This window comes from Pristis pectinata, chromosome 2, assembly GCF_009764475.1.
Source record: "Pristis pectinata isolate sPriPec2 chromosome 2, sPriPec2.1.pri, whole genome shotgun sequence".
In the NCBI taxonomy this organism is placed as follows: domain Eukaryota; kingdom Metazoa; phylum Chordata; class Chondrichthyes; order Rhinopristiformes; family Pristidae; genus Pristis; species Pristis pectinata.
In genome coordinates this window covers 115,283,575-115,310,720 of record NC_067406.1, presented here as the reverse complement: position 1 = coordinate 115,310,720, position 27,146 = coordinate 115,283,575, and the positions used below count along the sequence as shown (strand labels likewise).

Sequence of the window (27,146 nt, the reverse complement as noted above, 5' to 3'; positions counted from 1 at the left end):
GCAGCTATTGCCTTTATCAAGGTAATTAAAAACCAAGGGGCAGAGACTTAAAGTAATTGGTAGAAAGATTAGAGGGAAAATATTTTTACCTGGAGGGTAGTAAAGATCTAGGATGATAGAAACACTTGCATTTAAACAGTACATTCACGTGCACATGAAGAGCCATGAAGCAGGGCTGCACATCTAGTCCAGAAGGTTGGGATTGGGCTGTGGATGCTCTTTCTCACCTGACATAGACATGATGGGCAGAATGGCCTCCTTCCATATAAAGCACAAGACTTTCTCAGTTTTTGTTTCTTCTTCAAGGCTCTTGGATGGAGCTTTAATATATAATCTGAGATGGGTATATGGTCACTAAGCCAAGGTGGTATATTTCCCTCAGTGCTTGTTTACTCTAAATAGATTCCCAGGCAAGTTTGAAGTTTAAGGAATAGAGTTATGTCAGGGCCTTGTTGTACAAAAAATTTCAAAATGTCCAGGTTTTTGTTCAGGCAAAAAAGTTGGAAGTGAAACCCTTGAGTTGTTGTTGAACAGTAAGGAGGTCAGAAACTTGCACAGAAAAAGATGATAACTGTTTCAGTATGTCCCCAGTTTTACTGACTTTTTTTTGGCTGAAGTGGATTAGTAAAATAGTTCATATATTTCGGACAAATCTACTTTTGCTTCTTAATCCTTTGTTAATGAGTTTTTAAGAGAAAGATATGGCAGTCTTCCACGAGGGGAAATTAAACAGCCAGTTATAAATTAATTTATTCACTCAACTGGAATTAATTCAGCTGAACTCTTTGGTAAAGAATCTGTTTAACAGAAACTTCAGCTGCAGGTGGACAGAGGTCACTATGGTGTAAAGGCTGTACCAGAGACAAACCAACTGCCCCACAAATTATCACAGGTATTTAAAACAAACAACATGCTAAACTACCATAGAGCCTCAATCTTCAGCTCAACCATAAACTTAGTGATTCCTCATGGGAAAAACAAAGATCAGCTGGTTTCAAAGTTTAATCATTAGAAATTCAAAGGTCAATTCTAACTGTAATGTCCATAGAAATTACACAAGCAGTGAATAAAACTAATTTTACAAACTGTATGTCTGCTTATTCTGATTCAGATTTAGGAACCAGAAGTATCAGTGAAATTATGTTGCTCAACTCTATATTGTAGTTATATGGCTATTGGGTGAAAGTCACAAAATGAACACCAGTGCTTATCCCAAGGGCAGGACTTTGCTGATTGTGCTCACAGAATTCTGTTGACAACATACTCCGTTTAGAAACTGAATTAATAAGCAATTCCCTGCAGTGCCTTTAAACAAAAATGGGTAGAAAAATCCCACCTTGTGCCATAGCAGTTTTCTGTTTTGAAACCAATTTTTTTTTTTTGCAAATAGACATTGAGAAACCAGATTTCAGAAAGTACTTGAAACATGATTTTCACAAGTCAAGGTACCCACTATTTGTGGAAAACGTATCTTGTTTCCTGGAACAGGCATTTTTAAATTTTTGGACTTAGCTTTCCAATTTGTATTTAACCATCAACAATTCTCTATTCTGGAGCCAAGTGCATCACCACTGTGGTAATCAGGTTAGTAATATGATCTTTTAGTCTCTGCTGATCCACAAGAGAAGCCGAAGTGACTGAGGATGGTTTTCCCCATCAATGGCTTCTTCCAACTCCTTTCCCAAATCTCAAAGAGTTCTGGATCTCTGCATTGGGGTATTGCAGCTTCTGGTAAACCAACAAAAAAAAAGGCTTTCTGCATTTCAACTTTCTCCCCAATCTCCCTTGAATTATCACACCGTTCCAGAGATACTGGCAGCCAATAACGCATGTTGTTCATGTTGACATTCTGTGTATTCACCCAAAATGCCAAAGCCAAGCTTAATGCTGTCCCATATTTGACCCAGTTGTCACCTGACATCTAGTTCGATTGGGATGGAAGAAATAGAAAGAAGTTAGGGGGTGCTATTTCAATCCTCCATCCTCCCCACCCCTGATTCCCAACCCTTCCCTGCTTTAGAGCCTAGTTTAGCATCTCAACCGTGCTCTTCTTGAAAACAGCTGACAAAATAAAGCACATTGTCATAAGGCATATTTCGTAACATTTGAAAGAATACAGTTTGCATGATACAAGTGATGTGTACCAAAGATAAAGTGATCCAGAGAAGGGCACAGTTCATGAAGAATAAGGGGTCATAAAGTTGAGAAACCTGCCAAAGTTTCTTATCTCAGCCTACAAAGAAAAGTTGATTGTGCAAGAAAATGAAGGATAAATAGCATCACTGGGATTACCGCAAACATCTTCAACAAACAATGAGCTGGCGAAGGGAAATAAACTAGAAGCAAATGAAGTGTTTTTTTCCTCCATTTTACGACATAGTCCACTGGATTGCAGATGGAACATTTTAATTCAATGTAATACAACACAGCATACATTGCCACACCCAAGAATCTGCCTACTTGTGCTGGGAAATTAAAAACATTGATACTGTAGTCAAAGTACTGTACAGCTACTTCCAGTCTGCTGAATATAATATTAAGCAAAACACCAGCCAGTTTTTCTCCTGCTTATCTAGGAATGCTGCAGCTAACAAACGTACCAGACAGCATTGGTTAGCTGAACACAAATTGAAGGATGGGACCCAGGTATTTTCTGATCTCTGATGGTTCAATACCTTCAGAGAGAGTCCTACAAAAGCACGCACAATGTAACCATGTGCCCTTGTTCCCCAGAACAAACACACAACTGTATTTATGGGGAACAAGCAGGCCAAGAATCAAAAGATGCAGAGGACTGAAGGCTGGATATTCATACAATGCTTTCCAGTCTTTATGTCATCCTCAAGAATGGATCAAGCAATACATTGTGTAATGGATAGTTATTATTATGTAGACAACTTGATAGACAATTTGTGCTCAGCAAAGGCCCACAGTGATAAAATTCTTTTTAATCTTTAGGTGCTATTAATTGATGGATATATATTGGCTCTGACAAAGCATTCAAATAGTGCCACAGAATCTTTTAAATTTTAGGAACTGGAACTCAGTTTGCCACCCCATCTGATACACAACAATCTGATATGCAGATCTCCTGGATCATCAGCCTAAATTTCTGCGCTCAAATTTCCAGCAAGGTTTGAACCTAGAGCCTTCTAAATCAAAGGAATGAGCACTACCATTGCCACAGAAACCACAAGATTAGTGGTACAAGTGAATCACTCCATTTTTATTTGACTTCAACCCAGCTTAAACAGGTTTATACAGCAGACAGGTGGGAAAACCAGGAGTTACCATACAGAGATGAGGCTCAGAGTCAACAGTTAAGCAAGGAGACATTCTTTCCACTACTGCACAGCTGCTACACAAACTAATCAATGGAGCTGACTAATGGCAACTAATTTAACAAGTCCCATATGTGATCCCTAATAAACTGTGGTAAACTGATAAATGTTGTAAACTGGATCAATATTAAAAGACTAACAAAATTAACATGCAAGATTTACACATTTTAGTGTCCTTTTGAGTCCATATTTGCTGGTTGACAAGTGAATAATGTTCCTCAAATGTTTATTGAGGACAATGCTGGCTGAGCCTTTGCTGGATATTTGTACCTAAAATCAACATGGGAAGATATATCAACTTTTTTTTTAATTCATTTGGAAAAGATGCTCAAGTTATATTTTCCATAATTAGGTCATTGCTTCATCATTTTCTTCTCGCAACTGTGGTTCTGATAAAGTGATCCTAGAAACTAACTAGTAATACTATATAGGAGATGCAAGTCACTATCTTATTTCCTTCACCTCTATACATCTTCATTCAAAAGTATTACTACAGCAAGTTCACACTGTATACTGTTCATGGTTAAATTTTTAATTTTATAAAGAGATTTGACCTTTTAACATGCATCCATAAAATTGCAAATGTTCTGTAACAACACAGACGTTAAGGGGATTGGGAGATTTTGAATACAAGAGGATGTTTAGAAGGTAAAAGATGACTAATCACTCACCAGGAACATGACATATTTACTACCGAGAAGCCAAAACAGTCCATTACATATTTCTGTGTGGTTATTTATTGCAGTTAATTAAGCTGTGGAGTCATAAGCAGCTTGGGAAATGACTCATTAAAAATTTGCAGCACTAAAAATTGGGCCCTTGAGTCCCAGGTTTCTGCTAATAACATTAACACATAAGCCTGGATATTCGCCAGTCAGAGCAAGTTAATAATCAGTTCTTACTACCAGCTTTGCTGATATTGAGAGTTGTCCTGAAGTCTGCACTGAAGGAAGGAACATGGTGAATTCAGGAAAACCCCCTAGAACTCATAATCTACAGAAGCATGAGATAAGAATTAATAATTCAAGAAACATTGTTTATATAGCAGCAAAGTATTTTTTAAAGCCTACAAACTGCAGTGGGTGGGGGAATAAACTGGAATTACGGGTGACAAGTGCAATTAGGTGGATGTTTATTTGAAGACAAATTCCTTTTCAACTTTCATTTGGGAACTTTGGCCTAATCCTTTACTTGTTTGTTTGTCAGGATATAGGAATTGTTGGCAAGGCCAGTGCTAATTGACTATCCCTAAAAGACCTGGAAAAGTTCATGGTGAACTACCTTCTTCAGCCGCTACAGTCTTACCGTAGGATACTGTTTGGTAGCAGTTCCAGGATTTAGACCAAGGAACAATGCAGGAATGGTGATAGGTGTCCACATCAGGATGGTATGAAACTTAAAGGAAAACCTACACATTCCCATGTGCTTACTGTGCGCACTTTGGGGTGGCTGAAGTTACAAGCTTGAGAAGTACTGTTGGAGTAGCATAGGCAAGTGCAGTGTATTTGTAGGTGGCACATGATGCAGACATAGGGCACTGGTGGTGAAGAGAATGTAGATTTAGGGTGGATAATAAGGTGCCAATTAAATGATCTGCTTGGTCCTAAATTTAATGAACTGTTTGGTTCAAATGGTGTTGTTGGAGGTGGACTCCAATCAGGTAAGTGGGGAGTATTCCATCATATGCCTGACTTATGCCTTGTAAATGGTGGAAAGGATTTGGGCTATCCAGAGGAGAGACATTTTCCACAGGATACTGAGCCTCTGACCTACATGGTATGACAACAGGCATGGTAGTGTAGCCGTTAGCGTAACGCTATTACAGCGCCAGTGACCCAGGTTCAATTCTTGCCGCAGTCTGTAAGGAGTTTGTACGTTTTCCCCGTGTCTGCGTGGGTTTCCTCCGGGTGCTCCAATTTCCTCCCACATTCCAAAGATGTACGGGTTAGGAAGTTGTGGGCATGCTATGTTGGCGCCGGAAGCATGGTGACACTTGCGGGCTGCCCCCAGAACACTCTACACAAAAGATGCATTTTACTGTGTGTTTCGATGTATATGTGACTAATAAAGATATCTAAATCTTGTACCCATGATATTTATGAGGCTGGTCCAGTTGAATTTCTGATCAATAGTGATTTCCCAGAGTGTTGATCATGAGAGGACTTAGTGAAAGTAATCCAGCTTCATCTGAAGAGTTGTGAATGGAACTGAGCATTGACAATAATCACCACTTCCAACTTTATGATAATAGGAAGGTCAGTGAGAAAGCAGCTGAAGATGATTGGGCCTGAGGCACTAACCAGAAGAACTCCAGCAGTCATGCCCTATCACTAGGATGATTGATGTCCAAAAACCACAACCATCTTCCTTTGTACACAGTATGACTCCAACCATTGATCTGCTTTACCATTTATGTCCATTTCCCAGTGCTTCTTGATACCACATTTGGCTTAATGTCAAAGGTAGTCATTCTCACCTCAATTCTGGAGTACCTATTGCTAGTAGATGCAATAAATCCAAATATATAACTTTAGAAGCCATAAAAAGTTAATTGTGAGATGGGAATAAAAAAATTATACTGTCCCTGAAGGAGTAGCATCCTTCAGACCTTGCCATAAACATGATGGTGAATGCATTCGCTACAGGCTAGGAAACGTTGATAGTTACAACAATAAAATCATTTGCTACCATGACCTCTTCAAATTAAGGCAGCCAAGTTGGACACAGTCCTCCTTGCAGCTGTCAACTCTTAAGTTCTGAGATCATAATCAGGACATAAATGAAGCCTCAGGAATTGAGGGAAGATTGCAAACCCGGGAATAACTGATGGATAGGAAAGAAAATTGAAAGGATTCCTCCTTGGTCACGAGACAGACGACAAGTACCAGCAGAAAGGGAAGGTGGGAGCCAATGAACTCATAGTTTAAATCTCTTCTAAGATTCCTTGATGCTTTGACAGTTTGATTAATTAATCTCTACGCAAGTGTGTAAAGTAACATTTTAAGATACGGAATCCCAAGCAGAAAAGACATGATGGAACAGCTACGTTCAGATGCTCTGCCAGATGGTTGGACACAGAATCTTACATTCACCTTATGGCTGCAGCAGGACAAGTTTCTCCAGTTACAGCCACCGTAAATGGATCATTATTGATAATACAATGTAACTAAGATTACATAGTAGAGCTTAAACTAGCAGGCTAGATCACTGCATTGGATTTGACAAACATCAATTTTTGCAATGAGAGTTGTTGATTATTTTCAGAAAATTTGAGTAATAGGCAACTTTGAGCCATGATAAATCTTACATTTCTTGTTTGGGTCAAATCCTTTGGCTTCTTTCTTTCTTTCCCAGTTATCATTTCCTTAATTACAATGCTCAGTAGAAGTTTCAAATCCACACTCCATTGGTGCAATAAATGTGCAGAGTGCTTTAGTGACTTCTTTTGGCTGAGAGTTTTATTCCTCCTGTTTGCAGTTCTTTTGGTTAGTTTACTCCCACTCCTAGTGACCTTTACTAGAATGAAATATTCTTACTAATTGGCACAGTACCATAGATTTTTTTTCTTCTTTTATTGCTGATTAAGTCATGTGGTTGTGACAAGGGGCCTCTGGATTCCATCTGTGATGAAATATTCCAAACGGTGCCAAAAACCAATAATAATAAGGTTCAAGGGCTCTTCAAATTTGGTACTTTCCAGTACAGGAGAAATGGAGTAGGCTCTATGTGAAGTTGGGTTGATGGTTATTATTAAGCTGTCATAGTGTTCCTTTCTCATTTCTTGTAAGAAATATGAAGGTATTGCACAGGAGTTGCATCAGACACAAATTTCAGTACAAGCCATTTGAGAAAGAATGTGTTTATTTATATGCCACTTTTCACATCCTCAGGAACTCTCTGAACCCAATGAAGTGGATTTTGAAATGTCATCTCTGTGGTAAGGCAAGAAGTTCGGTAACCTGTTTGCGCTGTCTGTAGGAACTTGCTGTGCAAGTGATAACAAGATGACTTCTTTTAGCAAATGTTGCTTGAGGGGATATACATTGGCAAAGACACTATGGAAAACTTTTCTGTTCTACTTTGAAAGAGTGCCACAGGATCTTTTGCATTCATCTGAGAGAAGACAGGATCTGGGTATAATATCCCACCTGAAAGATGGCACTACCAAAAATGTGGCACACCCACCCCACTGTACTGGAAGTCTGTGCTGAGTTTCTGGACATTAGTACAAATGCAATGGCACAGCAGTTCATGCTGCTGCCACACAGCTCCAGCAACCCAGATTTAATCCTGGTCCTGGGTGCTCCTGTGTGGAGTTTGCATGTTTTCCTTTTGACTATGTGGGATTCCCCTGGGTGTTCAGATTTCCTCTCACCTCCCAGGACATTTTTGTATGTTACTGCAAATTGCCCCTAGTGTACGTGAGGGACAGGAGAACAGGGTGGAATGATAAGCATGTGAGTGAAATAAGTGGGGGAATAGGACTCTGAGAGAGATAGATATGATTGGTCAAATCGCCTCCTTCTATGCCATCTGAAGAAATATGAGATTACCTCTTTGGCCAACCATATGGAGAGTGCTGCAGAAAAAAAGAGATTTCAGGAAGGAATTCCAGAACTTGTAAAGTGCCAGTACTCAGGGAGCACAGGTCTTTGAGGACTGCAAAGTTAAAGCAGATTATAGACATAGGAAGGGGTGAGACCTTAGAGGACTTTGAACACGAGGATGAGAATTTTAACTTGGAGCCTTTGCTAAACCAGCAACCAATGTGGTTTCAAAAGCACTCGGGTGAATAGGGGTTGAGAGTTAGGGAGGGAGGGAGCGGCAAACAACATTAAAGACCAGTGTTCAAACAAGAGCACAACTCCAATGCTCTTCACACTTGTTTATCTGCTTGCTTGTTGGTGAGGAATACATGGATGACATGGGTTCATTGTAGAAGACAGACCTCTTAGGTAAAGACAAACTAGACACAATACTGAAGATGACCAGAGCTTAAGGATTGATAACTGTAGATACCTTCAGACCTCCAGGTAAGCAAAGATAACTGCAGGTGATCACTTGGCCTGGTTTAGCACTGAGACTGAATTGCCTGATATGCCTGAAAAGGATGATGTATCCAGATGCTACTGTTGTCGTAAGTCAGTGATTACAGGGAACACTTTCACAGATTTCTAGGTGGTGACTTTTAATCTTAGTTCAAGGCATTAAATATTGCTCTGGGGCATTATGTTATTAAGCTTCAACAATATTCCTCTAGTTTTGAAAGATGATCCCCCAAAACTAACATATGGTAGGTTAGTGCACGTCCAATGTGGCATCAAAATTACTGGTAAATGCAAAAGATTATTTTCTCTAATACACACCTCCGGAAGTTTAAGCAATATATACTTAGTCTGTTCTGCACCAGCAGAATAAGCAGACACAGATTCACAAGGTTCCAAGCTTTGCTAGAGTTTACTATACGGGGGGGAAAATACAACAACTTTCAGTGGTTCATAAGTGTCATACCTTTTGAATTGTTTCAGAAATATTCCAATGTTCATGCTTCTTTTTGAATCCAAAATATTGATCTGTAAAAAAAAGTATAAAACAAGTCACAACAAAAAAAAAAGAATATTTAAACATTGATGAAAAACACTATGATGCTGGAGGAACCCAGCAGGCCAGACAGCATCCGTGTATCTCCACAGATGCTGTTTGGACTGCTGAGTTCCTCCAACATCATCGTGTTATTCATCTAGATTCCAGCATCTGCAGTCCTTTGTTTCTATAACATTTAAACATTATTGTACTAGAATTCTATTTACCATTTATATACACAACCAGAGAAATGATGAGGAGAATGGCCTGGGTTCAATTAAACAATTAAGATTAGGCATTTGAACTGAATTGTGTAATGTGGTTATAACATTTAGCTGGAGCCAACTAAAACATATGTGCTGATTGTAGTGGAATATTACTCCTAAGGTATATCATGTGTGATGGCACAAAACTTCAAGTAAGGCACTGCATGGTTGAAAAAGAAACAGATTTAATTGTTTCTGACATTTGCCTTTTTTAATCTTATTTGGCATTTACCCAAATGTTGTACTTTCAGTTTATTATCCTACCCATTTTTATTTTCTTTACAGAATACCCCATATATATTTGGCAATGGTAAAAAAAATTAGGTGTAAAGACACAAAGCTTGAATGAATTTGAAATGATAGCAGTCATTTCTGCTGCAATACTGGTGGGCAGAATGCTGTCTGCACAGCATTTCTCAAGCTGAGCTGATTTCTTCACTTTGGTCCCCTACTCCCCACACAAAGTAACTCACTTAAAACAAAATACCTGCAAAAACTCCATAACTATAAACTGAAATACAGAATGATGTGTTTTTGTTGGGGGAACGATGGAAATCAGTTGGAGCATTAGTTTTAATTTGACATATTCTTTTAGTTGTACCCTGTATGGCTGGGAATAACATTTGCGATCTTGCCAATTATAACTTAGATTTAGGAGGCCATTTAAAAAAGGTTTTCGCACAGGAGAGAGGTACATATCTACCTGTTCGATGCTTCCTAGTTCTTATACAATGCAAGTGTGATATGAGAGATAGGCAACATGCAAGACAGAAGATAGCTGAACATGTATTCTTTACAAATCTAAACAGTTTGTTATATAATCACTATAAAATAGCAATTATACATCGGACTACTGAGAACCATGTTAGCACCCATGGAAAAGCAAATCACTCGTTAAACACATCTACAAATTAAATAGATTCACCATCAGTACTAATAGTAAGATTATTAATTGTCATCGAATAAGATTATTAATAATTATTGATTCCCATCATAATTCTCCATCCTCCTTTAACAACAGAATAAATGTCTACTTAAAAAAAATTGATTAACACCTCCACTAAAATGACAAGAACCAGGATGAGCATGGTAAGTATTTGCCATTAATACCAGTAGGTGATTTCCAATTCAGTATTTTTGCTGGATTGAGAAACCTTGCGATGGTTTGTGGCAAAAATTCATCAAGTCACAGGAGATGTTATAAAAATAATTCTTGAGAAAAATTTACTTCCAGTTACGACTTGTAGGACTGACCTGTGTAAACAAACTAACTACATCACAGTCTTAGATGGCCAAGTAAAAATTGACTTTGGAACCATGAGTTGGATTTCCTCTTCACAAGGTGTGGAAGAGGCTCAGGGGGCTGAATGGCCTGTTCTAGCTCCTAGTCTATTTCTAGCAGAAATACACTTCATTGCCATACATTAAATATCAGTCTGAAATCAGATGTGCTTTCACTCACTTTCCCACAGTAACTCTACAGGGAACAGGGGAGAATCCTCAGAGAAACCAACAATCAGTTTCTCTGAGGATTCTCCTCTGTTCCCTGTAAAGTTAGCTCTGTCGACAGTCTAGTGACCTTTTGCCAGAGTCATGACAGGAGACATGGAGAATTCCCTTAACTTCCCCTGTCCCACTCCAACTAATTTCAGGGCCACCAGAATAAGCAACATTTTATGTAATTAACAAGATACCAAAACACAGCAGAGATAGTTTAAGTATTTCTTCCACAAATTATTTCATCATTTAATACTTTTTCCTCATCTGCTCTTCAGTTCTATTATGTGGCATTTAATCAGTCAATATAGTGCTTTTGCACCTTCCCCACTCTTATCCCAGTCTGCAACTGTCCAACAGTTAGCTAATGGACTCTCCTCTCTTCCCAACTGAGCCACCTAATCTTAAATGATAACTTCATCCAAAAGGCACCATTCAGATGAGGACAATGTCAAATTCTCAGAGCAACGCATTTTCTATAAAATGAGTATACACTTTTGTCAAATTAAGTAGAATAGTGCTCTTAACCAACGTATTGAAAATGGCAAAGTTAAGTAAACTGATGCATTTCTTGACAATGATTGCTATTTCCTAATTAGCATCCCCTCCTAGGGCACACAGTATTGGACAACCTTGAGAACCTTAATGAGCCAACCGGGTCAAGAGTACAATGCAATAACCATTTTAACACGTCTCGCTTTATTTAACAATGTGCGTTGAGTGTGCATGCATTGCAATATAGTGAACAAGTTGCAGAGTTGAAATGAAGAATGAATATTCACAGTGTCTATTTCCTACCATTTTTGTTTAGATCCATGTTTATTCTCCAAGCCCTACCACTGGCCCACTTAATCCTTTCCCCGGCATTGTTATTCCTTGTGCAAACTACAGCTTGGCAGCTTTTCCCTCATCTGCATTCTACCCCTTTGCCATCTCTTTTCACACTCACATTTGTTTACTCCTGCTCTCCCCACTCTTGCAACTCCAGTAAACTACAGAGGATGAGTAACCAGCCACTGGGACAAGACTACCAATATTGGAAATAGCATCATGCCTGTTTAAAGCTAGCCAAGGCAGGTCATTGGTGAGAAATGTAGCTGGTGCAAGGGTGAGAAAATAAGTTTAGCATGTTTATGAGCCTACATTCAGCAATCTCTCTCCGCGCACAGCACCCCCCCCCCCCCCCCCCCCCATGCTTGTAATATGAGCTTCACTCCGAAGGTCACATTTCAACTGGTTAAAACAAATGGTGTATTAGAAACTTTTTCAAGAATAGCATTAAAAAACAATAACCTAACATAGAAAATCTGTCTGAAAAGACTTGGTTGCGAACATTTACCTCATTTTTAACATTTTCCTACCCTTCCTTAAACTCTCCACAGGAATCCCTGTTTGAAAGGACTGGCAGGAGACTTTCTCTTAAACCTCTGCCACTTTATAGTGGCCCTGGGAGTTAAGCGAGATGGTTTGCACTCCAACTTTCACATTGTCTTTCTTGTTCAGTCCCCATAAAAATTAGGAATTCAAGGCCAGCGACCTACGAGTTCACAATTAAATCACACCATTGTATACCAGAACGTAATAGCACACCTGCACTTAGCTGTAGGTAGAAGGAAACAGTTTTAATTACCTGACCGCCCCATGGTCTTTTCTCATTTTTCAACAATAAATTTTCAGAGTCTGTTCCCACAAAGAGTCTTGCCAGATGGGCAGCTGGATTGCAAATTGAGCATCTGGATGATCATACTTTATTTCCATCTCCTGATTTTAAAGTGATTAACTTTAATGACCAGGAAACCAGGAGCACCAAAAGTTAGACTAATTGTTCCCCTCCCCATCTTCCTGGTTCTCCAGCTGACCAAGTCACTCAGTAAACCAAAGTCATTTTCTTTCTAGTTAAAATGCTGGCAAGTCCAGGAAATTCTGTTTTGCTTGGGCCAATTTTTTTTCAGAATAAAACCTGCAGCTCACAAATCACAATCTTGGAACACTACCTTCATATTAATGCTATTAAAATGCCCTTAAAGTTTATTGCTATAATATCAATTCTGTAATATTTTCCTTGCACGTCTGTGCAACATCTTGTGAAGGTTTTATATTGTGGGGGGGGGGGGGGGGGTGGGGGGAGTTGTTCTATTAAAGGCACAGTTTTAATCCATTTTAAATAAAATGGTTTACAAACTTCACTTTTGCTCTACTACCAATCTTTGAAAGATACCTAGGCTTTTAAAGGTTTGAAGAGATTTTCATTTCATTTTGGGGGGGTGTTGGGGTAGGATAAGGAGGATGAGAAAAATATAACCTTGCAGATTTGTAATTATAATTCAAAAATGAATGCATTGTAAACTATGCTTATAAATAGTGTGAGTACTCCCTTATATAGTAGAGATGTGATTCATTGGATAAATGGTGCACTATTGCTATTACTGGCCAATTATTCTGACATTATCGAGAGGTTGGAGTAACGGTATTGAAGGAGGCAGGAAAGGAATGAAAAAGTGTTGGTTAGTGGTCAAGAAAAATTCCTTAAACCTTGGGATGTGAAAGTTCTGCTGAATTTATCAGCGCAACTTCTTTATCAGCTTTTGCAGTGTCTCCCACCGAGCAACCAGCCAGAATGACCAGCAGGAAAGTCTATGACATGAGTTTGCAACCAGAGGCATCAGCTATCAAGAAAGATTTCAGAGTGGAGGGACTGGGCAGCCAAACAGACAGCAGAGAAATCAGAATCAGACTTATTATCACTGACTTATATGACGTGAAATGTATTGTTTTGCAGCAGCAGTACAGTGCAAAGACATAAAAATTATTATAAATTACAAAAATAAATAAATAGTGCAAAAAAAAGGAATAACGAGGTAGTGTTCACAGGTTCATGGACCGTCCAGAATACTAGAAGGGAACAAGCTGTTTCTGAATCATTGACCCCGATGGCAGTAATGAGAAGAGGGCATGTCCCAGATGGTGAGGGTCCTTCGTGATGGATGGCACCTTCTTGAGGCACCGCCTCTTGAAGATATCCTCGATGATGGGGAGGGTTGTGCCCTTGTTGGAGCTCGCTGAGTCTGCAACCCTCTGGAGTCTCCATACCAGGCAGTGATGCAACCAGCCAGAATGCTCTCCACTGTACATCTATAGAGATTTGTAAGAGTCTTTAGTGACATACCAAATCTCCTCAAACTCCTAATGAAGTAAAGATGCTGGCGTGTCTTCTTCGTAATTGCATCGTGTTGGGCCCAGGATAGACCCTCCAAGATGTTGACACCCAGGAACTTGAGGCTTCCGCCTCTGACCCCTCAAATGAGAACAACTGATGTGTGTTCTCCCAACTTCCCCTTCCTGAAGTCCACAATCAAATCCTTGGTCTTGCTGACGTTGAGTGCAAGGCTGTTGTTGTGACACACTCAACCAACCGAATTATCTCACTCCTGTACGCCTCTTCATCACCATCTGAGATTCTACCAACAACAGCGATGTCATTGGTGAATTTATAGATAGCATTTGAGCTGTGCTCAGCCACACCGTCACAAGTGTAGAGAAAGTAGAGCAGTGGGCTAAACACACATCCTTGAGATGCACCTGTGTTGATTGTCAGCGAGGAGAATATGTTGTTACTGATCCACACTGACTGTAGTCTCCCAATAAGGAAGTCAAGGACCCAATTGCAGAGGGAGGTACAGAGGCCCAGGTTTTGAAGCTTGGTGATTAGTACTGACAGGATGATGGTGTTGAACGCCGAGCTGTAATTGATAAACAGCAGGCTGGTCATGTTTTGCAGTTGTCTAGGTGCTCAAAGCTGAGTGGAGAGCCAGTAAGGTTGCATCTTCTGTAGACCTGTTGTGGCAGTAGGCGAATTGCAGCAGGTCCAGGTCCTTGTTCAGGCAGGAGTTAATTCTAGCCATAACCAACCTCTCGGAGCACTTCATTATGATAAATGTGAGTGCTACCGGGTGATAGTTGTCGAGGCAGCTCACCCTGGTCTTGAGGACAGAATGTCTGGAATCACAGATTTAAAGGAGTCTTGAAATCAGGACAGCAAGGACAGGTCACTAGCAGGAGGTTTGCTTCAGCTGGAGGAAGGTAGTATCGTTTCTCCTGGATATGTACTTTAAAATCACTTACCTTCTGCTGACAGAGGATCTTGTCTCCATATAGCTGCTGTGTTTCCCAAGTCCTTGGAAATCCAGCCCACAGCCGTGAAACTTAAATCATGTTCTGAAATCCATAGATGTGTCAAGTGTTATGTCACAAGTGGATTCCACTAAAAACTGGATTTTTGTCTATTACCATGACTGTACCTCTCCCACTGCTCTCCTTGTGTCCATGCCAGCCTCTCAATCATCCTGGTAGTGCACTGAGCTACGGCTAATGTTCTTCTCCATATCTCCATACAGAAGTTCCATTGGTGAGGTTTCTTGCACTGCATGTCAGAATCCCACTGGAATACCAGTACCTCTGCATCATGTTCTATCCTTATCTACACAGTTTTATCAGATCCCCTCCTTACTATCCAATATTAAGCTCTTCCCCAACAGTTAGGGCAATAGTCAGCTTCTGATGAATACCTTGAGCAACCAGAATGTTTGAAAGCTAAAAGCATTAAGTAACAGTCTGACAGTATAATGGATGAAAATCATACAGCAATTTACTCTTTGATATAAAGCTGGGAAGCTCTGCCAAATCAGAATAAACGCTATCCACATTCCATTTGGTTACAGTTCAGTATTTGAGGAATTCCTACATGATTCCTTCAAGGAATTGCCATTCAAATGTTGAACTGTAAACATTTTTAAAAGCAAGTGTTAGGGTGAAAAGTATTTAGGAGGCATTGGCAGATGGAATGTGGAAACTTCATTTAGGCACCACTTCCCTGGATCATCTACTTAAATATAAGCATGTCAATGGATAAAATAACAAATGCGTATCAACTAATAACCAAATCAACCCAGTCCATTTAGATATTTCACTGAACAGTTGGTTAAGGAATATTGGCAAAAGCTTGACAGCAATCCACCTGGTCATCCAGAGAATGGTACAGCAGGAACTTAGAGGGGTAAACAGAAAATATTTGACTCTTAAAATGCTAATTCTTCTTTTCCAAAGTTGATAATTCCTCTGAATAGTTTAAACATTTGTCATTTTACAACTGTGTGCAGATTATTCAAAAAGTTCAATAATTCAAATAGACACAGTTAATGCAATTTTACTGGAGGATTAAAAATCTGAACATTGATCATTTTTAAACCTCCCTAATTTGCCAGTCACTGACTGGTTTTGGCATTCTATACAAATGCTAACATTTTATTAAATGGTGTTGAAAATAATTATAGATAAAGAAACTGGCATTTATATAAAATAGAAAATGCTGGAAACACTTAGCAGGTCAGGCAGCATCTGTACAACAAAAAAGTGAACGTTTTCAGTCAAAGACCCTTCATCACTTCTGACCTGCTGAGTGTTTCTGGCATTTTCTGTTCTTATCCCACAATGTCCCAATCTGCTTTACAGAGAGTGAGGAACATTTGTGCATTGTTACTGTTGTAATGCAGGAAAACACATGAAGTAGTTTCTGCAGAATGAAGTCCTATTAGAAAAAAATCCTATAAAAGGACAAAGCAAATTTGATAGGGAGATAAATAATGAGGATAAACACCTTACACATTCAGAATATTGCCTTAGAATCTGTTTTGCCACCCTGAGGGGGTAGCAATGCCAACAGTGTGGGATTTTCTCAATATTGCACTGGTATGGAAGGCTGAATCATGTGTTCAAGCCTCTGGGATGGACTAAAACTGACAACCTTCAGAGCCAGAATTGAAAATGTTATCACCGAGCAAAGTATAGCAACCAATTGGAAAATATCTCAAATCTTGCGATAAAACACATGAAAAATTGACATTCTGATTTTACCTCTTTGCTGCTGCTTTTAAATGAGGATCTTGAATTTGCCGTCCCAGACTTAATTTTAACGTCATCTTGCTGACCAAACAGCTCCTCAATAGTCCTGGTATCAATCCTGTAAGAGTGTTCTTTTGCACTAATTGTCCAAATATTTGTTTTTCCACGAATATGTTCCTCAGGGATGGTTTTCCAGAAGAAACTGCGAATTCGTTTTTGATGACCAGCTCGGGAACCCGATGGTGGAGGAGGGAGTCCTGGTGGTGCAGGAGGAGGAGGAGGAGGAGGAGGTGGAGGTGGAGGCGGAGGTGGAGGCCCTGGAGGTGAAGGTGATGGTGTCGGTGCCTCAGGGATTAAATCAGAGACAGATGGAGAACTTGCATTCTCTTTGTCATTTACAAATGACAGGCAACTCATCACTTGCATTGTAATCCAAGAAAAGAAAAAATAACTTTGCTTTTTCCACCCCCTTGTAAGGTCTTTAAAGGCTGGGGCTAATTCACACCCATTGTTCCAACATTTGCTGATAAGCTCCTCTCATTCACAGGTTTTTCTGCATACAATCCATTGAAGAGCGTAATGTCTCAGAACAATCATATTTTATCATGGTTCATCTATCGAGGCATCAGAACCTGTTAATAAAAAAACAAAATCCCTTCATGTTAGATAATGGAATAATCAACAGCACAGGTGTATCTCCTGCAAAAACTGATTAACTCTTTATAGTTTCCACTAAAGGGTCTTTATTTTTTGGGATGGGTGGGGATTAAATATTGGCCAGGATTCCCATACAATACATTTACCAAAAATTATCTGACTACTTGAAAAAGAAAGAAAATGCTGGAGATACTCAGCAGGTCAGGCAGTATCCGTGGAAAGAGAAACTGAGTTAATGTTTCAGGTCAAAGTCCCTTCATCAGACGCTACCTGACCTGCTGAGTGATGTCAGCATTTTCTGTTTTCATTTCAGACGTCCAACATTTGCAGTTATTTGATTTTCAAAAACTGCTTCAAGTTTTGCTGAAATTTCAATTTGCCGCACCTTTCCTAAATCAACAATAAAAAAACATAATCAACATCAAAATAGTAGTTGCAAGGTTTTCTCTCTAATTTCTTCTATGGATTTGATGCCTCCTTTAGGTACAGGCTTTTAAATATTAGAAGCACCTTCATATCTCACTGGTGGCTTTTCTCTATGAAGGAACCAGAATGGAGACTGCAATTGGGCAATTCACTTTGGGGTGCCTGGAATGCAATCCAGCTTGTGTGCCTATGTCACTTAGGCACCAAGCAGAATTAATTGGAATGCATTTAGTATTAGGCAATGGGTAATTTGCCTTAAATTGCAACATTTTCCCCTAGTTCTCATCAAGTTTACATCTCCTAACTCAGTAAAGATCATATCTGGTACATTCTATTTAATCCCAGTTTAATATCCAATCACTTGACTAAGTAGAGAGTTTGAAATTCTTTGTGTTTGAAATCCCATGAATCACACTTATCAAATACTTAAATGTTACAGAATGATAACTGTGAACAACATGTATCAAATATTTCTGACAAGATAAAGCTGTGCTTGAAGGGAATGTTAAGTTCAAAACTAAATTATATTCAAAAAAGGTATGAATTGTGCATACCTACGAGCATTCTTCTCACAAATAACTCTTAATTGCTTACATGAAAAATGATCAGTCTCTTTCAATATGAGAACAATGTTCTTTGTGGTAGGCAAGAAAAGGGCGCAAGTTCCCACATGATTTACTTAATTGACAACAAGCTATAAGCAACAGAGAAAAGGGTTTATGTACAGGGGCTATAGAAAAGACAAAGTTCAAGAGACAAAGATATTACATTACTAAAGCATTTTTTTTCAAAAAAAGACTGGCCTCTTTAGCATGGTTGTGAAATGACAAGACTTATTTACTTAAGAATTTTCACTCACAAAAAAGGATGAATTCAGATTTTTGATAAATTGTACATGAACCAGTCAAATTACATCAAGATGTTTTTTTCTTTGAGTTCACAAGAAAGTAAGAAGTATATAAATTCCTCATGCCCCCAGTTTTTCAAATTGTTTCAGCAATCTGTAGAAGCAGTACACATCCAAGCCTTGGGACAATCCACTGTTTCTCCCAACTAGCACTCATTGTTTCCTATCCTCCAATTTGTTTCCTGTTCATTCCCTGGGTTTATCTCTAAATCCCAAAGCTCAGAGTTTAATGCAGTGACCCTTCATGTGAAATTTCATAAAGAGCCTTTTGAAAGCGGAAGTTTCACAATATCAGAGGTTCCCACAGCCCACTTTGGTTGACCCTTTCTCAAATAAAATATTTGAAGTTGCTCGGGCAGGGTTTTCCCTTTCTGAAAACATAAATCGGTACTAAGTGTTATACAGATGATCTTTAAATTTACTCCTAATAATCAATCCCATTATTTTACCCACACTGTAAATTAATAATGATTTCATGACTGTTCATGCCTATCATGTTACCTCTTTGAACATAAACACTGTGTTATCTGATTTCCAATCCTCTGATCTCAAGGGTGTCCAGTGACTTTCTAAAATGAATGACATATCAACAGATACTATTTAGTCATTGAACCACATTAACCAATGACATCCTTCTCCTCAACCCCCGGATAGTCAAAACTGTTGCCTGGGAAAAGATCCAGACCAGAGCCACAAAGAGGTTTCTGAGCTTTAAGAATCTCCAACTAAGATTGACTCAGAATCTTAGTCTATTCACTTTAGAACAGTATGTATGCAGAAACAACTTGAAGGAAACCCATAAATAGTTTAGAGATCAGAAGGTATGCTCTGAGCATCTGAAATACATTGCAGCTGGATGCCTTTAAAAACAGCTGATCTGTTTCCTGACTGAGGCAGAGACTGTAACATGGAAGACAAGGATTGTACAGTTAACAATGAAATTTACAGCACAGAAGGAAGTCATCCAGCTCATTACATCTAACTGACCAGAAGAATTACTGAAGCTAATTTTATTTACCAGGGCTTGGTCTACAGCCCTGCAGATTTCAGAACTTCCAGCTGCTCATCCAGGTACATTTTGAATGTAATGAGAGGTTCTTCTGACACCACCCTTTCAGATTCAACAAATTCCAGAACCCCATCATTTTTGGTAAAAGGTTTCTTTGGTTCCTCTCCTACCAGTTGACTTTAATCACTAGCCTAGTTATTGACCTCTCTACCGAGAGTAATAGTCCATTCCTATTGGCCATGTCCAGCCTTGCAAAATGTTATATATTTCAATTAAATCTCCTCAGCCTCTTTATTTATAAAGAAAACAACTGAAGTTTGGTCATTCTCTGATTACTAAAATTCATAAATCTCCTGTGTATCTTCCAGCGCCTTCATGTCCCCTCTATACACGGTGGTCATCTCATTACAAGTAATCTAGATGTGGCCAAACTAGTGCTTTAAACAGTTTTACCATGACCTCCCTGCTCTTTATATCTAATGCTTTGGCCATAAAGGCAGATACCCTTTGATACCTTATCCACCCATCCTGTTACCTTCAGGGACATGAAATATTCACTCCAAGATCTAAACAATTCTTAGTTTCTATGTATTCCTTTTCCTAGTTTGCCTTCCCAAATAGCCTCACCTCGCACTTCCCAGATTGAATTTCATGTGATGCTCCACCAATATTCTAGTGCAGCTTACAATTTCCTTTGCAATAACTGCCAATTTTGGTATTATCCACAAGCTTCCTTAAATACAGAGTCCATGAAAAGTCCACAAGATATACCGCTGAAAGCAGGAGGCCTAGGATTAAACTCTACGAAATTCCACTGCATAAAGCCCATCGATCACTAAATTTCCCACTGATCATTACCCTTTGGCCTGGATGCCATGATCCTTTGACTGATCACATGGTGCTGTAAGTTCCTTGCTAAGATCCACATGGGCTACATCAAATACACCATCCTCAAAGGCCCTTCTTATCAACTCCTCAAATAAAATGAAACAACCAAGTTAGTCGAGTATGAATTTCCCTTAACAAACCTATGATGTCTTTGATTGTCCCTCAAGAAATGTTTCCAATCATTTGGACACCAATGATGTGAGATTAACTCTGTTTATAGATATATATTTTACATCAGGAGGCCATTCAGCTCATTTAATTTATTGATGAGAATTGCCAACAGTCCCATCTCCACACATAATTCCCTGCCCCTTATTGTCTCACACAGCCATCAACTCTCTTCCTCCCCCTACCCCCTATTCTCCAGTTACCCAGCTACACTAGAGAAATTTATAGTAGCCAATTAATCTACCAGCACTTCTTTGGGATGTGGGAGGAAACTAGAACACCAGGTGGAAACCCATGTGGTCACAGGGAGAATGTGCAAACTCCACACAGACAGCACCAGAGGTAAGGATCGAACCTGGGTCACTGGCACTGTGAGGCAGCAGCACTAATGCTGCACCCCTGGTACAACAGTACCAGCTTGGCAGTTGTCCATTCCTCTCACGATTCATCCGTGCCCAAGATGGATGGGAAAATGATGACTAGAGCCTGCTATTTCTTCCCAAGCTTCTATGGCTAACAAGAGAAGTTTAGATAGTATCAGACCAAAGGAAAGGATTATAATGTTGTTAAATAGACATAACCCTGAGGACTGGGAAAATTTCAGAATTCAGCAAAGGAGCACCAGGAAATTGATAAGGAAAGAAGAAAAAAGGTGACCTGGCAAGAAACAGACACTGACGAAGCTTCTAAAGATACGTGATAAGGAAAAGATTAATGTGGATCCATTATAGATTAAGATGAGGGAAATTATACTGGGGAAGAAGGAAATGACAAAGATATTAAATAATGATTTTGTGTCATCACAGAAGACACATAACATTTTCTGGAAATAATGGAAAGCTATAAGTCTAGCATGAATGAGGAGCTGATAGAAATTAGCATTAATTAAAAGAATGAGACAAATTAATGGGACTGAAATCCAATAAACCTGCAGGACCTGATGACCTGTATCCCAATGTTTTGAAAGAGGTAGCAATGGAGGTGGTCTATGCACTGGTTGTCATCCTCAAAAAAAAATACATGGATTCTAGAATAGTCCCCACAGATTGGAATATAAGATATCTTTATTAGTCACATGTACATCGAAACACACAGTGAAATGCATCTTCTGCATAGAGTGTTCTGGGGGCAGCCCGCGGGTGTCGCCACGCTTCCGGCGCCAACATCGCATGCCCAAAACTTCCTAACCTGTACGTCTTTTGGAATGTGGGAGGAAACCGGAGCACCCAGAGGAAACCCACGCAGACACAGGGAGAACGTACCAACTCCTTACAGACAGCAGCAGGAACTGAACCCGGGTCGCTGGCGCTGTAAAGTGTTACACTAACCGCTACACGACCATGCCTGCCCTGTAAATGCAATAAATACCTTTAGTGAAGGGAGAGAGAAAATGGAGAATGACATAAAAGCCTATCATCAGAAGTTGGGAAAATGCTGGAATCTATTAAGGAAGTGATAAAAGGGCACTTCAAAATTAAAGGACTTCAAAATTAAACGTGGATTTGTGAAAGAGAAATTGTGTTGACAAATCACACTTTTTTGATGCTGTAATTAGCAGAATACCAAAGGGACACCAGTTGAAGTGATGCATTTGGACTTTCAGAAGGTCTTCAATAAAAGGTGCCACTCAAAAGATTATTCCATGAAATTAAAGCACATGGGATATGGCATTAAGTTACTGGCATAGATTGAGGATTCATTAACAGACAGAAAACAATGAATAAATGGTCAGTTTTCTGTTGGCTACCTGTGGGTAGTGGGGTGCTGCAGAGATTAGTACTGGGGCCCCAGCTGTTCACAATCTTTATCAAATATTTGGATGTGGAGACCGAAAATATAATGCATCCAAGTCTGCTGATAATACAAAGCTGGGTGTCAGTATAGATTGCAAAGACAACAGAGAGAATATAAGGGAATCCGTGAACATGCAAGGCCATCAATATATTGTGAAAAAAATGAGAGGTCATCCTCAGAAAAAGATGGAACAGTATTTTCTTTAAATGAGAAAAGACTGAAAGGCATTGGTGTTCATATGAACTTGGATGGCCTTGTACATGACTCACTAAAAGATTCAGGAAGCAATGAGGAAGGCAAAATGTTCTCTGTGGGACCCCACTAATCACAGACTCCCAGCCTAAATATGGTCTGTTTATTCCTACTCTCTATTTTCTGTCCATTAGCCCATTCTCAATCCACGCCAATATTTTCACCTCAATCCCATATGCTCTCATTTCGTTGAATAACATTGTGTGGCAATTTACTGAAGGCCTTTTGAAAGAAGATACAAGTAGAAGAGGGGCATCTTGGTCCAATTATTTAGAACTCTAATGAGATTGCATTTGGAATAGAGTGGACAGGTTTAGTTTCCATTCAAAAGAAGGATAAACTGAGTGCTGTGAAGATGCCCCACACGATTCCTGGGATGGTGCGGGGGTTGGGGGGGGGGTGGGGTGCGCAGTGATTTGGCATGAAGGAAGGTTTGTTTTATGAGGAGAGATTTAGCAGATGGAGCCTATACTTTCTGGAGTTTGGAAGCATGATCCACATTCTCTCTGGGTTGGTTTCAATAATCTGTTTTTGTGTAGGGGTCGACCAGTAGAAAAGAAAAATCCAGATAAATTTTCCAGAGTACTTCTCACTCACCAGCTTTGATATTATCTCTGAATTTTGCCTCTCCCAGAAGTCAGTCATATAGCATGGAATCAGCCCTTGAGCCCACTGAGTCCCCACCTACTATACAGTGCCCATTTACACTAATCCTGCACAAGTTCCATTTAACACTCCCCACATTTCCATCACCCCCCCCCCCTCAGATTTTACCATACATCTGTACTCTAGGGACAATTTGCAGTGGCCAATTGACCCAGCAACCCACACACCTTGGAGATGTGGGAGGAAACCAGAGAACTCAGAGGAAACCCACATGGTCACAGGGAGAAAAGTGCAAACTCCACCGCAGATCGGGATTGAAACCTGGATCATTGGAGCTATGAGGCAGCAGCTCCACTGTTTACATGGTTGGGAACAGATGCAATTTTTAGTCATATTCCAGCCATTATAAAGACATGGGAGCAGTTTTAAAAAGCCTCTATTTAATGTCCATCTTTGTTTTTCCCTCTTCTTTGAAATCCATCCTAAAATTCTGAGAGAGCAGAGAAGTACAAATGAAATCTGTTTTGAACCCATCTTCCTTTTCCAGACCTCCATCTTATAACAAAGTCATCAATTTACCAAGGCTCCATTTTTTAAAAGAAAAGATTATCTACATCTTCCCTTGGAATACAGTCTGTATATTCAGGCAATGCAATTTGGCTTAGTTGCATGTATTGTTCATGCTGCTCTTCTGCAGCTTTGCATTTATTTCCAAGCACATCTCAACCAATCATTATGTTGGTAAGATTCTCACACAGTAGGGGTATGCAGAGCAGACCGATCATGATGTCAAGTGGTTTGCAAAGACGATTCTGAAACCAACCCTGCCAAACGACCTCGATAATGCAGCCAAACCTACGTGTCCTTAGAGGATCCTCCATTATATTTAAAGGGATCATCAAGTACATTTAAGTTTGTTGATAATTAAGTTAATAGTTAATTGTAGAGAAGTACTGTTTGATCTTAGGAAGGCCCTTCAATTTCTCAAGTCTTGTAGTGACCTCTGAACTTCTGCCAAACTCTGCTGCTCCAAGACATGGGAACTTTGGTAGCCTTTCCTCCCAATCTCATGTTTGGGAGTAAGTTTGAGGAGTTTACTCCCCCTCTCTATTCCATTCATTCCCAAGATCCCTGTCCTTTTATACCCTTTCAACGAATGGACAAAACATTTATAAAATCATCAGTTTAATTAAATCCACCAGCTAACCGTTAAGCAAGAGCAAGTATACAAGATAGACTTTTTCTTGTCTCCACCTAACCCAAGTGCCTAGTCCAAGTAACCATCCCTTCAATTATCTTTTTCTAAACACAGATATCTCACAAAGGCAGTTTATCAAGAACTTCATCAAGTTCAGCTACTCTTGGACTATGGCCTTTCTTCCATCCTCGGGGAGTTCTTAACTCTCATAAATATAAATTGAGGGTAGGCAGGACTACAGTTAGAATCAGATCAGCAATGATCTGACTAAATTGTGGAGGAAGCTTGAGAGGCAGAGTGGCCTACTCCTGTTCCTCACTCATATAATTGACATTGTCCTGTGACCATAAGAACATATGCAAACAGGAGCAGGAGAAGGACACTTGGCCCCTCAAGCCAACCACACCATTTAATATGATCGTGAACGATCTGCTCCATGCCTCATCTCCTCCTCTGTGCCAGTTCCCAATAGCCCTCAATTCCCCAGTCTCCCAAAAATATATCTACTTCCTCTTCAGATACCTCTAGTGATCTGACCTCCACAACCCACCAGGGTAGAGAAGTCCAGAGATTCACCACCCTCTGCAAGAAGTTCTTAGGCACCTCAGATTTAAATGACCAACCCTGTATCTTGTAATTGTGTTCCCTCATTTGAAATTCACCCACTAGTGGAAACATCTCAATAACTGTCCTCTTATGCTCCCTTAGGATTTTTTACGTTTCAGTAAGATCACCCCTCTTTCTGCTAAACTCTGAAGAATATATATCTAATTTCTTTAGCCACTCATGACAGGGCAACTCTCTCATCCCAGGAATTGGACCAGTCAATCTCTTTTTCACTGCTTCCAATGCCATTACATCCTTTCTTCTATAAATGACCAAAACTGTGCACAGTACTCTGGGTGTGGCTTCACCGTTACCCTGTACAATTGTAACAATACTTCCCCATTTTTAACTCCAACCATCATGCAATAAAGGGCCAATATGCCATTTGCCTTCCTAACCACTTGCTGCACCTGCCTGCTAACATTTTGCAACTTGTGCAAAAACACCTTGATCCTCTGTACTTCTACAACCTTTCTCCATGTAAATAATAATCTGCCTTTATATTCCTCTTTTCAAAGTGTATGACATCACACTTATCCATTTGCCAAATTTTTGCCCAATCACTCAACTTACAGCCTGTTGCAGAGATCAAATATCCTCATCACAAATATGCTCTCCCACCTACTTCTGTGTAATTGGCAAACTTGGATACTTTCCACTCTGCTCCCTGCTCCAGCTCATTAACATGAATAGTAACTAATTGAGGGTCAAGAACTGATCCATGGGGCAGTCCACCAATTACATCCTTCCAGCCTTAAAAAGATTCATTTATGACTTCAATGTGATAACCAATCTTCAATCCATGCTTACACATTTCCCCTAATACCATGTGCTCTTATCTTAGCACCTGCCTTTTATGTGGCACCTTGTCAAATGTCTTCTGGAAATCCAAATACAGGGAACCTCTAGATGTCCTATATCAAATCTGCCTGTCAAATTCAAAATATAGATCCAGCTTCTAAAGCCATTTATGACAAGAATGCTCTCTTATTCCAGGAATTAGCCTAGTAATAAGACATTCTGCAACCACAAGTGATTTTATTCTCAATGTCCAACTGATCTGTAATCATACAAAAGATTATTATGGTTAATACCAACATAGGGATCAATCACTTCTCTTTTCATCTCATAACAGGCCAGTCTGCTTTGCACCCTTAAATCATTAAACCAAACCAATGCATGGCTATTTAGGAACAACCTGCTACTTGACTCCACTGAGAAGCTCAAGAGAAAAAGGAGAACATTCAAACAATGAGTACCATTCTACCACCAGAAACATGATTAAACAGTGCCCGTAGCAGCACTTCTACTACCCAAACTGCTCCGAAGGTTCTTTGCCAAAGAATGCAGAACAAATCTCCAAATGTATGGAGATCTATTGTATGGTCCAGAGCAGAAGAGCAAGCAGATGGAGCAGAAGGAAGAAAGGAACCCTTTGCTGACCTGGAAGCCACAGAACAACCCATCAGACAGACATTTCAATAAACAATTTCCTTTCCACTACAGTTCCTGTCCACAGACCTGCTGTTCCCATTAGCAGAACAACATTCCAAGCTTTATTTGTATACACAAGAAAATGAACAGGCAGCCACTAATAGCTTGCCCTTATGCATTACCTTAGGTTTGTCTCTGTGTAACCTTCTGCTCATCTCAGTGCTCCCAAGTGGGTGCAGCATAGTTAGTGCAGAGTATTGACTTGCAGGGAATGATGCTGCACATGGCCTTGGAGGACAGCCTGGAAGGCTCAACTTTGCACTGCACCATTACTCCATACGTGGCAGCTCCTGTGCTGGTAAACAATAATAAAAGCATTTGGAAGGTGGAAATGGGGGAATCACAAAGGCTATTATCCTGAGGGGATAACAAATTTCTGTTCTATAGATCTACTGTCTCAGTAATTCTTATAATGTGCCGCAGAACAAATCATTACACCAGATAGCGTCATAGAGTCATATAGCACAGAAATAGGCCCTTCAGCCCTCCATATCCATGCCACCCCTTGTATCTATCTAAAATAATCCCGTTTACCTGCATTAGGTCCATAGCTTTC

General features: G+C 39.7%; 1 protein-coding gene across 3 annotated transcripts in view; it reads right to left on the bottom strand.

Moving 5' to 3' along the window:
* fhdc1 (FH2 domain containing 1) overlaps positions 1-27,146 on the bottom strand; it is an 81,044-nt gene that overhangs the window by 40,033 nt on the left and 13,865 nt on the right. For all 3 annotated transcript variants that reach the window (XM_052040013.1, XM_052040005.1, XM_052040020.1), the window contains exons 2-3: positions 16,598-17,217; positions 8,853-8,914 (exon numbers count right to left, since the gene is read on the bottom strand). In XM_052040013.1, the coding sequence (XP_051895973.1) occupies positions 8,853-8,914; positions 16,598-17,011 (476 nt within the window). In that variant the 5' untranslated portion in view covers positions 17,012-17,217. The remainder of the gene's footprint in view (positions 1-8,852; positions 8,915-16,597; positions 17,218-27,146) is intronic.